General features: G+C 48.2%; 2 protein-coding genes across 2 annotated transcripts in view; both read right to left on the minus strand.

Moving 5' to 3' along the window:
• The window catches only part of MRPS6 (mitochondrial ribosomal protein S6), a 56,147-nt gene extending 46,803 nt beyond the window's left edge, over window positions 1–9,344 (minus strand). Inside the window, exon 1 of the mRNA XM_037127199.2 lies at window positions 9,260–9,344. Within this exon, the coding sequence (XP_036983094.2) occupies window positions 9,260–9,304 (45 nt within the window). The 5' untranslated portion in view covers window positions 9,305–9,344. The remainder of the gene's footprint in view (window positions 1–9,259) is intronic.
• The window catches only part of SLC5A3 (solute carrier family 5 member 3), a 31,731-nt gene extending 22,382 nt beyond the window's left edge, over window positions 1–9,349 (minus strand). Inside the window, exon 1 of the mRNA XM_037127198.2 lies at window positions 9,260–9,349. The gene's annotated coding sequence lies outside the window, so the exon portion shown is untranslated. The remainder of the gene's footprint in view (window positions 1–9,259) is intronic.
• Window positions 9,350–15,227: the final 5,878 nt, after the last annotated feature.

Consider the following 15,227-nt stretch of genomic DNA (forward strand, 5'->3'; position numbering starts at 1 on the left):
AACCTTTCAGAGATTGTAAATCACCCAGACATTAAAAGAAAAAAAAGGCAAATTGTTTGCCTAAGTCATACTTCGGGAGGTCTAAAGACCATGAATGTCTAAAACCAATTATCGAAATTAGAAATTGCAAGATGGTAGCTGTATCTAACCAACAAATACATTTCATTTGGTCCATGGGGCTTAAACATTTTTTAGTTAATCGCCAACATCAGGAAAGTCAGATTCCCTGTAAACTTGAGTTCTGGGCAGAATGGGGTAGAAGGGAAGAAGCTGGCAGAACCAGGCCCACACTCCCACGGCAGTAACAGACTGGAGTAGTGAGCGCTAACGCACACGCACACACGCACGCACCCACGCATACCCCTTTCCCTCCAGCCACACGCCCACCCAACACTTCGCACCATGAATTAAAACACTCCAAACTGTGACAAAGTCCTCTAAGGCTGATGACAACCATTCATACTTACCAGTTTAAAACACAGTCGTTAAAAAGAATTAAAATCTATTCCTTAGGCAACTCTGTTAAATAGCTTTTTATTAACCCATGAATACATTCACACTTCACCTTGCCATCTCCAAAAAAGGATAAAAACGATTTAAAAGTTAAGCGGTATTACCCTTCCTCTTGGGCACACTCACTTCGTCACCCCTCGTGCACTCACACATGTTCCGAGGGCTTGCTCTGCACGGTGCCCAGCACCCCACGCCACCTGACACCCCATCATACAGCCTCAGAGTGAAACAGTCAGGTGCAAAGTGCGGCCTGAGATAAAGCTGGGTACACATCAAAAACATGTATTCTCTTGTAAAAGGTCTTATTTTTGACTTGTTGGATTGCAGGTACTTCTGGCTTATAAGACAGTTACTAAAAAAATCAATCACGTTAACAAAATACATACATTCCAGCAACGTGCTATAATGTAAAATACTGCTTTATTTTAATTTCTTTATAAAAATAAAATCTGTACCAATAGGAATGAAACAAATCTCTTAAACTCACGAACTGAAAAGGTAATATTATAATATACTGCTACATCAAAAATGAAAAGTAAAATATTAACTGAAAATATCACGTAAAGCAGAAATCAAGTGGGTCATTACATCTGCTCCATCTGTTGATTCCACTGGAAAGTAGTCAGCATTACACCTTTAGCAATTGCACAACTGGCAACCAAACATTGATGAAACAAGTTAAAATACTGTTTTTTCTCCCACACCTGCCTCTGCTCGCCTTAGCACTGACCTACATGCAGTGTGGAATTCTTCCGACTTCTTCTGCTCTTTACTTTTCCCACCCTCCTCACCTAAAGAGCACGTTCAGGTCTCACTAAGTGCTAGGGAGGGAAGGAAGGACAGCAGAACGAACACGAAGCCCAGCAGCAAACGCAGCGGTGCAGTTCTGCGGGAGTCCCGGCGCGCACAGGGCCTGGCCAAGGCCAGCAGCTGTGGAGCGAATGATACCCATGTCTGACAGAGGCCAGTCCACGTAGGCAGAGTTCGTGGCATCCCTCATACATTCCCTACATCACAGACGCAAACGTCTGTCCTTGTTTAATTATCGTCGTGTGCAAGCTGTTAATGTAGAATGGCTCATGTTCATTATTTATTCAGAAAGTACTGCATTCCAGGTTGGACTCAGCCTCAGATTCTGATAAAATAACTTACATAAAGTTATCTTCAGGAGTCTCTTCATCAATGAGATGGAACTGGAAAACCAGGCAGTAAAGTCCGATGACTTGCCTAAGATCACACAGCTAAGCTCATGGCACACTGCACACCTACTGCCTCCAAGGTCATGTGAGTACCATCTCCTCCACGGCTCTCCACCTGAAGGAAGGCTCCCCTTTCAGAGATGAGAAGTTGAGGGTCCCAACAGGGTACAATCCCTAGGAAGCAGGTGTCAGGAACCAAAACCAGGCTGTGATCTGTCTCTAAGGCTTTCTAGGATCCCATGCCAGTTCTCTGTTTATTCCAACACAAAAGGGCCATTATCTTCATTCAGGATCTTATGTCCTTCTGTTCAGTTAGGGTAACAAAAATCAGAGCTCTTACTGAAGAAGCAGCATTCATATCCAAAACAACCATATCCAAAAGTAATAGGGGGAAAAGGGATTAAAGCTAAAGTGGAAAATCAAAAATCACACATACGTACCTTAAACATTTTACTTAAGTTTAGCACATAATTGTACGTGCATTTGCCAAACTCAACATGGGGTCACAGCACTGGGAGAAGGGAAGCGACGCGAGGCTCCTTGCCGAGCACCGTTCCGTCTGCTTGGCCTGCGCGCCCAGGAAGGCACCACCTACGGGTTCCACGTCCAGCTTCCTCACCGTGGGAAGCTTTGAGAAAGCCCTGAAGAGCAGTCTGCGCAGTCTTGCTGCACTACTGCTACTCTTCCTCTCCGAATGCGCTGACTGCAGCCACATCTAATTCTACAGCCGGTGTTTTAGTGACTCACCTTCATCAAATCCTTCCCCAAAATGCCACTGTTTTCGGGGGGTGGGGGCCTGCAGGGGAAGTCTGTACTCATTTTCACAGTTGATATATTTAAATTATTACTGTAAAAACAAGATTACCTGCCATGAAATTGTGTTAGAAGCCAACACAACTTGAGGCAAGCACACAACTCACCCAGTGCCAGCAAAGTGCACTGACTTGAAAGCAACTTACTAGCACCAGAGGTCAGCATGCCATCGCACATCCAAGAACTGTTTTGAAGGGATGACAGTAATATTCTTTGTAAGGCAGCTAAGTGAGTATGGACCTGTGTGCAAAGCAGAGCACAGGACAGGAGTGAAACAGACTTGAGCCTCGAAAATTTGTAATCTCACAAGAAGGTAAGAAACTTTCACCCACTAACTGGAATACCAAGCAGCGATCCACGGGACAGCACACAGAGCCCCACGCAGGCCCAAAGGGAAGATCAGCAAGTTCGAGGCGACGGTGCACATCTTCCTTCAACAGCTGCTCACTGTACCGGGGAGTCAAAGTGGCCTTGCGGCGGGAGTTCCTGGAGATGGTGGAGTAACATGGAGAGGGAGGGCATTCCAAGAAATGCAGTGCGCCACACGCACCCCACAAAGTAAGAGAGTATCATCTGTGGGACCTGCAGCAGACGGCCTTGGGTGCGAGAATTCATCTGAATGTCTTCTTTTCAAAAATGGCTGCGCTGCAATATAGCGATACTGACACGATCAATCAGTATGTGAGGGCAGCGAGATAATCGGAAAGGCTTGGTATTATTTTCTTAAAAATGCACTTCAATTTCATTCTTTAAAGCATCTTAGGAACAATGTGTTTTTGCACTCCAAGAAGCATATTTGTAGGCATTAACCCCTCAGCCGCATGTTAGAAAGACCAGCTAAGAAACTGCGAGAACTGAGAAAGACAGACGAGTGGTCATCTAGGACAGAGAAGAGACTAGGTGGGATGGAGACTAAGGGACACAAAGACTGGCATTTGTTCAGCTCCAGGTGACAGAAGACAGGAGAACCTGGGAGGGAGATGAGACAAGCTGAGGGCAGACAACTCATTAAATCTGTGCCACATTGACTTTGCACTGCCAAGGAGACACCAGGGGGCTACAACCAGCACAGGTGAAGTACAAACGCCAGAATTCTCAGCTGTTCCCCAAAAGGAAAGTCACCCATATGAAGGTCAAAGGTACAGTGCATAATGAAGAGGGAAAGGAAGTAATCAAAACAGAATGCTAGAGAATAGCACAAGAAGCTAAGAGAAATACTGAGCCTGGGAAACTGCATCTGTACACTCTAAATCAGGATCAGCAAATCTCCATAAAAGACCAGATAATAAACATAAAAAAGACACCTGTATTTATGACTCCCACATTTGAATTTCACGTCATCTAACATTCTTTTGACTTTTCCCCCCAACTCTTTAAACATGTAAAATCCTTTCTCCACTCCCAGGCCTTACAAATGCAGGCAGCCAGTTACATTTGGCCTGTGACCCGCAATTGGCCAACTCCTCCTCCCAACCAGAGCAACAAGCCTGGGAGAGCTGGAGGAACTGCCCCTTCCCAAATTTCTGAGGGTGTTTTTCCTTTAGTTAATAACTTACCAGACTTTCATTAAATTTGAGTGACTTTCTTAAATTAGTCTAATTCCTTATATTTGATGTCCCTAAGAATTACATGCTGGTGATAATCCCTGTTAAGAACACTGCCTTTCACTAAAAAGAGGCTTCCTCGTCTTGAACAGAAACGTGACTCCTGTACCACAACTACAGCGAAGGCACGAGCTGAAAAACATCCCTTCCGAATGCGTCCCTCATCTCTTTCCAACACTTTGTCTTCTTTAAAGGGATTTTATCATCTCAAGGCAGAAAGACCCAATTGCAGTCTGCATGTAAATATCTAGATTTTAAAAACCTACGTCAGTATCAAATATGAGTCATAAGTGACAACAAAAAAACTTGAGTGCAGAACGGCAGCTTCCGACAGGCGCTGTTCTTCAAGGTTACACACCATGTCTGCGAGGAAGGCCTCCTTGCCCCCCGCCACTCCTTGCACCTTAGCTGTGGCTCAGGGGCAGGACCGGGACTCCTTCTTCCACCACTTGCTGCGGCAATAAGCTGTAACCCAAGAAAACTTTAATACCAAATGAAAGCATGACATTGTCCACAAAGCCCAAGTCTTTCATCACTGGATAACCATTTTAAGTTGTCCGATTTCAAGCACACAAAAAAACACAAAGGGTGATTATTAAAGATACAAGCTAAGCTGTTCAAGGAGGGCCCAAGGGAAGGAAAAAAAGACTAACTTAGCCATCTGACAGCTAGAACTAAGATGTTTCCAGCTAACTTTGGCCTGCCACCAGCTGAGAGCAGAAATGTCACCATTTCCTAGTCATCAAATGTTGCCAAGCAAGAGCCAAGCTACAATGTGCCGGAGCTGGCCAGGCCCGTGTTTGAGTTCCTGAGACCCTACGCCTCCCCCAAAGGTATGGAAAGCGCAAACAGTTTGTAGTTACTGTTTTCAGAAGATCCTAACTTAGATACAACTCTACGACTAATATAAAACTTTTGCCAGCTTTTCTAATCAAAAAGGCTTGAGTGAAAAGAAATAAAACTCTTTACCACACAATCAGAAAATCCACTGCTTTTTACATTTTAGGAACTGGAACATCACTACTTTGATTTCTAAACTTATAAAATCCAGGTGGTAAATTAAACTCAGATTATATTGTAAAATTCTTTGTCTCCAAAGAACTATTTCAATAAGTTATCTTAAAATTTAACATATAATCTACTTTTCAATAAACTTAAAACCAAATGAGTGGTATTAAACATAAATTGTGAAATGTTTTAAAGAAAAAGAACTTGAGATTTCCAAACTAGGTATCTGCTCTTACTCCTACTAGAAAAATAAACAGAGGTGCACAAATGCAGTTTTATTGCACACACACACACACACACACACACACACATTCATTTGGTGATTAAGTTGGTTACTATTTAAACTATGAACCTTTAGTCCCCCATGTAAAAATTCCTAGTAGCGTGAGACCTCAGGACCAAGCATTTCCCGGGGCTCTCACAACTTGAATATGCCAATTCTGGGCAAACAGAGAGTCCGGCAGAAGTCGACACCTACCTGAGTGGGGTTGCTGGGGTAATCATACGGGTATAATGATTTATGGTTCTAATTTGAACATTGCACCGAAAATGTCACGTGGCGTGCTGAAGGGTGACGCTGTTGTTACAGAACAACTGCTGATGATTTGTAATGAAGAAGGGGCATTATGTACACTGGACTCTGTACAAGGCACGATAAAGTGTCCATAACCAAGTAACCGAAGAATGTAAATGCTCTGCGTGGATCTTTTTTCACCACAAAATTCCTCTTCTTGAACCCATCCCAATAACAAAACTTCTCTGCAGTTTCTATAGCCTTTCCTAGGCTTCTCTACACTGTGCATGGCTTTTTCATTCACGCACTGGCAATTAAGTCTTTTACCGAACTGAAATTAAATGCCAGTCTTTAAAATCTAATTTCAAAGTGAAATCAAAGGGCATTGGCCATTTTCTCACTCTTAAGAGAAAGGAGCTCAGAAATCAGTGTCAGATGTCGCCCAAGAAACCAGATGTGGTGCCGCCCATCTACCTGACTGCTGTCACTGCAGGGATAGGGCCTGGGCCATCCGCCTCCTTGTCAGCTGGTGGGAAAGCTCTCCCATGCCCTGCGTCCAGACCCCCGAAACCAGCAGCCCCCTTCTCTGCAGCTGCGCACTTCCACATATGAACGCTGGGTTTTCCAGACGTGAGGAAAGCTCTCCGGTGCTACCTGACTGGGGCAGGGTAACAACACTTCCACAATCTTCTCTTTCTGGAGACTCTCCTGCACACAAGGTCTAAGTTGGTCTCAGCAACCGTCTTTTCAAACGGATGTAGTCACTGCCTTCACAGGCCTGTTTCCCAACATCCATTATAGAATTTAACCCCACTTCTTACTTTTCCCACTAAATTAAAACTTGGGGGGAAGATAGAAATGACTCTGTTATACCCACACACTAAAATAAAAGTCAAGCTAAATGGCACCTGCAATAAATGTCTCCTTGGGAGGAACTGGTCTCTACACACATCAACGCACAAAGGCGGAAGGGAGGACAACAAAAGCGAAGGCTCAGTGAACTCCCAACCACAAACCGAGGAAAAGCACTGCAACTTGTAAGTGACTGATTCACACGCCACTGTACACACCTCAGTGAGAACTCATTCTCTGCACTGTATGCACCCTGAAATCTTTCAACGGGGCGCTCCCACAGGTGACTTTGTGAGAGCCTCAGCAGGGTATCTGCATATTAAATTTAAAAACTCGTGTATGTGCTCAATGTTAAGGAGTCCAGGTCGGGGTCAAAGGAAGTAAAACCATGACGAAGAAGGGGTGAGACACCCCAGAAGAGACTAAGAACACTCGCTCTTTGGGCTTAGAGAGGGCCCCTGAAAAGCAACAGAAAAGCACCTTGGGAACCCAAGGAAAGGCTGGGAAACTACCACCGCTCAACTTCCACTTCTGCTCTAGAGTTGTCCAAAATAGCGTTATTTCTTCAATTCCAGGACACATAAATGATTTGGGGAAATGTGGTAGGGAACAAGCCATCCCCTCGAAGTGGCATGCTATAAGAAGCACGTATTTCAGGGTGTAAAAATATAAAAAATATGCAACTTCAAGTGGAGGAGCTGCAACAGGCTTGGGGGGGGCACCCACAAACTGCTGATGAAAACCAGGGTTCCCCAGCCTCCCAGAGCTGTGTGAGCTCTCAGTGGCACTCACTCTGCAGTAAATACATGCACTGTTAACTTTTCCATTCACCCCCCATGCACTGACCCTGTTTTAGAATATACCACTTCCCTAAGTTGAAAGAATAAAAACTGTTCTAAGCCAGCAAGTCTTTGGGTTTGTTAAACATTTGCAACCTACTTAAAAATAAATCCTGTGAACAAAACCTAAGTTTTGTTATTCTTTAACCTTACTTTATTTAGGTCAAGGAACTCTTCGGCACAAGTTCGCCATCCTAACAATGTCCTGTGATAACCTTGGGGGCCAGCCTCAAGGGAACTGTTCACCAGGATCATCCTGAAGGTTCCCCCCAACCCCTGGATTTCAAGACACTCAATTACTGTTTTAACCAAACTGTGCTGCCTGGCTTATCTAAACTAGGGTAGGAAATGCATGCTCCACATACAGGAGCATCCAAGAAAAAAAAACAAAACCCACTGGACACAAAAAAACACACGTTGGCCTGGAACAGGAACCAATGCACTTGGCAACTCTGTCCAAGACAAATTTGAAGTCTCATTTCAAAGCTTCATGGAACCAATGTGCCTATACCTTGACTACCCAGTGATCACCTGTTCCCTCCCCAGAACATAGTAAACAGCAGAAAGTTCAATGACTGGCTACGGTAGTTCCTCAAACGCCCAGGTGAAAGGGAGAGCTCCAACAATTTCCACAGGATTACAATGGTTTCCTTTCCAATAACCTGCGTTTTGTTTTCCAGTTTCTATTCCCATTAAGCAATAGGGGGACAAAAGGGCCAAGAAAGGGGGACCATGCCAGGGGCTCCACACGACGATCTTTTCTCTCTAGTCCTGGGATGTCAAGCTGGCGGACACACGGGACTGCGCCCTGGACCGGCCGCGGGGGACTAAAGGCACGGAGTCCTTTCCTGCAGTCCAAGGGGCAGAGGCTGCAATCTCTGCCTGTTGCCCTGTGCCTGTCTCCATGGAGCCTGGACCGCGCAACCCGGGCTGAAGTTCGGCCCAAGTTCCTACAGCCCCTCCTCCAAATTGACCCAAAACATGATTCCCACAGAAAACGGGCCCAGGTCTCTAGCACTGAAGGAAAGCTATGCTTCAAAAGTTCAAGCGTAGGTTTGTTTTTTTTATACCTGGAAAAAAAAAAGCACACACCATACAGCAGCACACGCTACATTACCGCATTCACGGGAGAAGGAAGACTTCAGCGCCGGCTTGTGGCATACCTGACCCAGCACAGGGGACGAGGAGCCGCCGTCAGGCCGCGGGCCCGGTCCTGGGCCCCACCGTTACCTGTGAACGGGCTGCAGGTGCGCTCAGCGTCCCTCCACGCCAGAAACGCCCTACCGCGATTTCAATCAAAAGCAGGGGAGCAAAGTTTCTTCCGGAAGGCGCAAAAAAGGTCACAAATTGGATGAATGAAACGGGGCTAAGGGCACTGGGAGCAGGACTGTCGCTGGAGTCAGAAAAAGAGAAGTCAAAGGTTTTCTAACGTGAGACCGGCTCTCAGAGGCCGTGATCCAGATACGACTGCACAACACGCGTTGGAGGGCGGTTTTATTGGGCGCGGACGGTTCCGGGCGGACGGTTCCGGGCGGGCGGCAGGCTGGCGACCGCAGGGCGGGCGGCGGCGGCGGGGCCGGACCCAGGCAGCTTCGCGACGACTGAGAGGAGTCGGACGCTCGCGCGTGTCCTCCGCGGACCTTCCACTGCTCCCGCAGCCCGCTCTGCCCCCGCCCCCCGCCGGCCGGCCGCGTGCGAGGCACACCCTCCCGCCCGCCGCGCTCCCGCGGTCACACCCCCACCACCCGCGCGCACGCGGCCTCGCGGAGCCGGCCGGCCCCCGCGCGCCCCTCGGTGCGGACCCCAGCCCGCGGCCCCGGCCCCTTCCTGGCCTTGCGGGGAAAGGCGAGGGGCGGCGGCCTAGCGACCGTAGGGCGCCCGCAAGGGAAGTCGGGCTCTCAAGGGAAGGTCACTTACCCGCTGCATGGCTTTTAGGATCAAAGCCAGCTCGTAGCGGGGCATGCCCCAACACACTGCACGCGGCTCCGGACCGCGCCGGTTCCCGGGACGCTGAGAGGCGCGGACCGCCGACACCCGCCGAGGTGCTAGGCCGTAAGGCTGCCGGGCGGCGAAAGCAGCTCCGGCCGCGGGAGCCCGGGCTTAAAGGCTCTGGCAGCTGCGCAGACCGCGCGCCACGCCCCCGCGCGCCACGCCACGCCCCCTTCTTAAGGCGGCCGCGGCCCCTCGACAGCCCGGCTCCCCGCCAAGCCCCCAGGGAGCGCTGATCTCGCAGCGGTAGCGCTGGGATAACGCAGTGGGCTGGGCCGGGAGCGGCCCACGGAGCCCTTACGCCCCCTCAGGTCTTGTCGCCGCCGCGGCTGCGGCCAATGCCGCGCCCGCTATCTAGGGTTCCCGAGCCAGCTGGAACTTTCCATGCCTTCCGTCTCATCCTAGGCGGCGGACGAGCGTGCGCCCCGGTGTGCGCGTGCGCTGCCGTGCGGCTTCTCTGTGCGCGCGCCTCTCGCCCGCGACTCCCCGCCCGGAGGAAGGTTCTCGGTGCCCTGCTCCCCCGCGTGGGCTGGCGGGCGGCTCGCGTGCTCTCCAGTCCCCGGCCGCGCACAGAGGCTCCCGAACGGCACGTTCGGCACCGCTTTGGACTGCGACTCCCGCGCTGCGCGAGGAAGGCCGGTGGGGATTTCGCGGGCGACCTGCCGCTCACGCGGCTTCCTGGGCCTCTTCCCTGGAGCGGTGGGCCCAGGGCTCAGGCTGTGGGCCGCCACGCCGGGGCCGCTTGGGCCCATCCCCCGCGCGCTGCCTGACCTTGCCAGGGTCCAGCACAAAGGGGACATGGAAGGCATCCACTTCCCAGGGCAGTGATGCCTTTGAGTGAGCTGATGTACGTAAATCTCTGAGAGCCATGCCTGCCCCCAGAGGAACCACGCGGGCATTTGTTCTGTGGGCCGGGCATGACCCACGTGCTGTTGCCAAGGGCAGGCTAATACTTTTGGGTCAAACCAGTGTTCTAGAATGCTCTGCTTCAATGTTCTAGAATGATCCCCTAAATAGGGGATCGGAGGATCGGAGCATGCCTGGGGGGGGGGGGGGGGGGGGAGTCAGGTGTCTCCTGAACACACAGGGTTACTTACCTCTCCTTCCAGCCCCTGCTATGCTCTGCCTGCAGTTGTAGTAAATACATTTTTCTCCAGCACTACTCAGAGACCGAGGTCCTTGCAAGTGCCGACCCCTGCCTTGCCTCTCCCCATTAAAAGGGTCTCTAAGTGAGACGATTCTCAACTTGAGAGTGCCTTAATGATAATAATAGGTAAAACCAAGCATCACTTATTGTGCATTGCTTATTGTGCATTGCTTATTATGCATCACTACAAGTCACGTAAGACTTTTACATGGATCATAAAATTCTTGACAGCATGTGAAGCAAGTCACTATTATTAACCCCCACTTCAGGGATTGAGAAATAGAGGCACGCAAAGGTGGTGTAACTAGCTCCAGGTCAAGTATACTAATAGAAACAAAATTTGACCCAGACTTTATGAAGGTTCAGCCCCCAGTTTGTCCATCCTCTGGTTCTCCCACCACACGGTTTAAGGAGTTGGTATGATTTAGTGGATTTAGCATGATTTCCGTATTAACCAAGAAGAGATTCCCATTGGTCACCTTATCCAGAGACTTTGCTACTTCTCATCTGCTTTCCATCCCCCACAAAAGGGAAGGATGCTTTGAACACAACCTTATCTATTCTTGGACTTCTACATAACCCCTGTTCTTCCAAAGAGAAACCATAGTGGCTCACTACAAGTTAATGCAAGTTACCTGGCTGGTATAGAATAAGTTCTCCCTTAGTTAAAAAGAGTAGACTACTTACTATCAGTTAAGCAACAGAAGGAAGCAAGGCACTCCTGGCCCTTACAAATTTTCCAGGGTGGTCCCTATGTCAGCCCTTCCTGGTGTTACGAATCACGTCCCATCTGAGGAATGAGAAAATGTGGACCCGGAAGGAATATGCCAAGCCTAAGACCTCAGCAGTACCATGAGCTGACTTCAACTTTTAGTGCTTCCTCTGGAAGCTCCACAGTTTTTCACAAATTCCTAGCGGTGAGTGAGGATTTTGCTTCTCCCTCCACTTCCTAGGATGCTACAAGTGGGATAAGGAAATTAGCCTGATTGCCTAGGGCTTCAGCACCCTGAACCATCCCAGTCCAGGCGGTGCCTACAAGCTCATTCCATTTATTCTGAAAGGGGGAGAGAGGGCAGCTACCCCAATTTTTCCCCTTCAACATTTCTTTTTAAAGCACAGCCCCGCAATGCTGGTGAGGTCATTAAAAATCAGTAACAAAATCGAAAGGAGTGCTGCCGCACATTCAATGTCTTCTACTGTCACCACAAACTTCACCAAAAATACCTTTTTTATGTTATGCTACATATATTCATCATTTAGAATATAAAACATCACTGCAGCAGTTAATATCTTAATTTTTAAAAATTATCCCAATACTTAAGACTAAGCTAACTAAGGCAGTGAAACATCTGTACACTGAGAACTGTAAAAGAGTGATGAAAGAAATTAAAGCAGACACAATTAAATGGAAAGATATCCCATGTTCCTGGGTTAAAAGAATTAATATTCTTAAAAAGTCCATACTAACCAAAGCAATCTATAGGTCCAATGCAATTCCTATCAAAATGCCTAGGGTGTTTTTTACACAAATGGAAAAGAGTCATAAAATTCATGTGGAACCACAAAAGACCCTGAATAACCAAAGCAATTCTGAGCAAGAAGAATAAAGCTGGAGGTACCGCGCTTGCCGATTTTAAACCAGGTGGCAGAGCTATGATAATCAAAAATGTAAAAGTACTGGCATAAAAACAGCCATGTAGACCAAGGGAACAGAATAGAGAGCCCTGAAATAAACACACACATATACAGCCAACTGATGTCCAGCAGGGTTGCCGAGAACACACAGTAGGGAAAGGGTAGTCCCTTTAGTACATGATGTTGGGGACACGTGTCCACAGGCAAAAGGATGAACTGGACCTTTATCTCATACTACAGACAAAAAGTCAACTCAAAATGGATTAAAGACTTACACCTAAGACCTGAAACCATAAAACTCCCAGGGGGGCGACAAACAGGGGAAGCTTCTTGACATTGGTCTTGATAATAGTGTCCTGGACATGACACAGGAGCCTAGGCAGCAAAAGCAAAAACAGAGAAGTGGGGTTGCACCAAACTAAAACCCTGCTGCTCAGCAATGGAAAGAGCACAATGAAAAGGCAGCCTGCAGAATGGGGGGAATGTGTGCAGACCGTGTGTGGGGTAAGGGATTAATATCCAGAATATATAAGGAACTCAAACAATCTGATAGCTAAATAAACAGCCTGATTCTAAAATGGACAAAGCAACTGAATCTCTCCAAAGAAGGTAAAGATGCTCGACATCGCAAATCGTCTGGGAACTGTGAGTCACAATAATATATTATCTCACATCTGTTGGGATAGCCGTTATCAAAAAGTCAGGAAATAGTACGGTTGGGGAGGAGGCAGGAGAAAGGACCCCTCCTGCACTGTTGCTCAGATGGTAAATCGGCGCAGCCATTACGGGAAACAGCATGGAGGCTCCTGAAAGAAAAAATAAAAGTCGAACTACCTTACGGTCTAGCAGTCCCACCTCTGGTTTCATATCTCAGAGGACTGATGTCAAAATCTTGAAATGGTGTCTGCCCTCCCCTGTTCATGGAAGCATTGTTCATAACAGCCAAGACAGGCGAGCAGTCTACAGGTGCAGGGGCGAATAAAGAAAATCAATTTTTAAAATGCGGTGCAATGGAATATTATTCAGCCTTTGAACAGAAGGATAAACCTAGGAGACTTTACGTAAGTGAAACAACACATGCAGAAGAACACATATGTAACATGATATACATGTATAAATGCATGTATCCACTTACATGAGTCATCTAAAACAGCTATAGGAGCAGAGAGGTTGTGGTTGGCAGGAGCTGGAGGAAAGGGCACTTGGTCAAAGAGTACAAAGTTGCAATTATCCATGAAAAACCATTAGTCTGTAACTTAGGGTCTCCACAACATTGAATTTATGTTGAAGATTTAATTAACCAGAAATCTTGACTCATGTTCAAGTATGTTTTCATGAGAAGTAACAGGAAAGAAAATAACAGAAGTCAAAATTCAGACCAATTTCAAAAATGTAACCTCAGTGTACGCCCTGGGTCAGTTGAACCACATTTACCTTCTCGGTATTGCTGAAAAACGGGCCTTGACCCTGGGCTCGACAAGACCATTAATTCTCGAAGAGAGCTCTCATTTTTTATTACTGAATCTAATGTTTTGAGCAGTCACTGTGAGCCAGGAACCATTCTCAGTGCTTTGCATGTATGAATATTAACATTCACTCCCCACACCAAAATAGTTATCACTTCCCCCATTTTACAGATGAGGAGAGTGAGACGTAAGAGATGTTCAGTAACTTCCCCCGCCCCGTCATCCAGAACGCAGAGCATCCTCACTGCACCCTGAAACCTGGCAGCACCTGGATGTTTACTAGCCAGCACAAACTGAGTAGCTGTTCGTTCACTGACAAACTCGCGCCGAGGCCCTACTGTGCACTCTCCATTTGCAAGCTCAGTTCCACCCCAGCAAAGTCCGCGGGCCTCCCTTGAAGGTCTCCAGACTTTCCACTCGCGGCTTCTTCCTTACGCCTTCAGCTTGTGTAGGTCTCGTCTAGGTAGAGAAGCCTTAGCTTAGCCCCATTGCCCTTTCAACATGTCACTCTCCTTTCTTTCTTTTACGGTCACACTTCTCCAAGTGTCCAGTCCAGGCGCACCTCCTGCCAGCCTTTGCCAGCGTATTCAGCCATGCCGTCACTCAGGTCTCCTGTTCACGCACCGAGTATCGCAGTCAGGGACCCCTCTGCTGTCCTGAGGGTCTCTTCTTTGACACCCATGGCCCCGCATCCTTGGGGCTTTCCTTTGCCTCCTGGGTCTGTTTTCCTCCTGCTCTGTTACCCCCTCCTGTCCCTGGACGTGGCTGTTCTCCAAAGCAAAGCTGAGCCCTAGCGGCAGGAGTGAAGGCAGGACCTTCATATCACCTGAGTTGCATCATCCAGGTGCAGGGGACTTCAGCTCCCAAGAACCTTGGACTGACCTTTCCTGCCAGAGTCCCAGTCTACCCTACGAGTACAGGTGGGAAGTGGAAAGTGTATGAAATAAGTGATCCCCCCACCTGTAGATAAGATCTGACAAGGAGACCAGGTAACTTATCTTCCGCAGGCCCCGCACCTCTGGGCTAGCACTACGCAGAGGAAAAAGCCTTAGTTCCTCGATGCCTCGCCTCACCCACATGCTATGTGCTCCAAGGTCAGTTCTACTGTTGCCAGTGAACAAATCCACAGGGAGGCAGACCCTCCAGCATTCTAGTAGGTTCGCTCTAGACACCACTGGGGAGAGGTAAGATAAACACAAACTATCATTCTCCTCATGTAACTTTCTGTCTCTGGATACAACCCTCGAACAGGGAAAAAATAATCCCCTGGTGGAACCAAGTCATATTCTAAACTGTCAGTCATCACTGGCGTCAGCCTTTCGTCACCTCCCTGGGAAGGCGAATCTCCGACACGGGGAGCATGCGCCCCACCTCCTGCGTCTCCCCTCACTGAGCCCCGGCGTGGTTTCCTGGCTGGCTGCTCCCAGGCCTCCCAGGTAGACTCCTCTCTCTCCGCTTGGCCACTCCGGGTGCCTCTCTGTCCCTCAGCCGATGGTCCAGACCCCAGACACAGCATTTCAAACTTGTTTTGTTTTTAAATGTTTTACCAGTGAACCCACCGTTACTTCCTAAACGACACACACCCTCACCCACAATTTTAGACCCTTTTGGCCACGTTGGTTCACCCTTGCTGATGGCTTTTTGACTT

This window comes from Artibeus jamaicensis, unplaced genomic scaffold (genome assembly GCF_021234435.1).
Source record: "Artibeus jamaicensis isolate MK-2021 breed Jamaican fruit bat unplaced genomic scaffold, CSHL_Jam_final scaffold_474, whole genome shotgun sequence".
NCBI classification, from domain to species: Eukaryota; Metazoa; Chordata; class Mammalia; order Chiroptera; family Phyllostomidae; genus Artibeus; species Artibeus jamaicensis.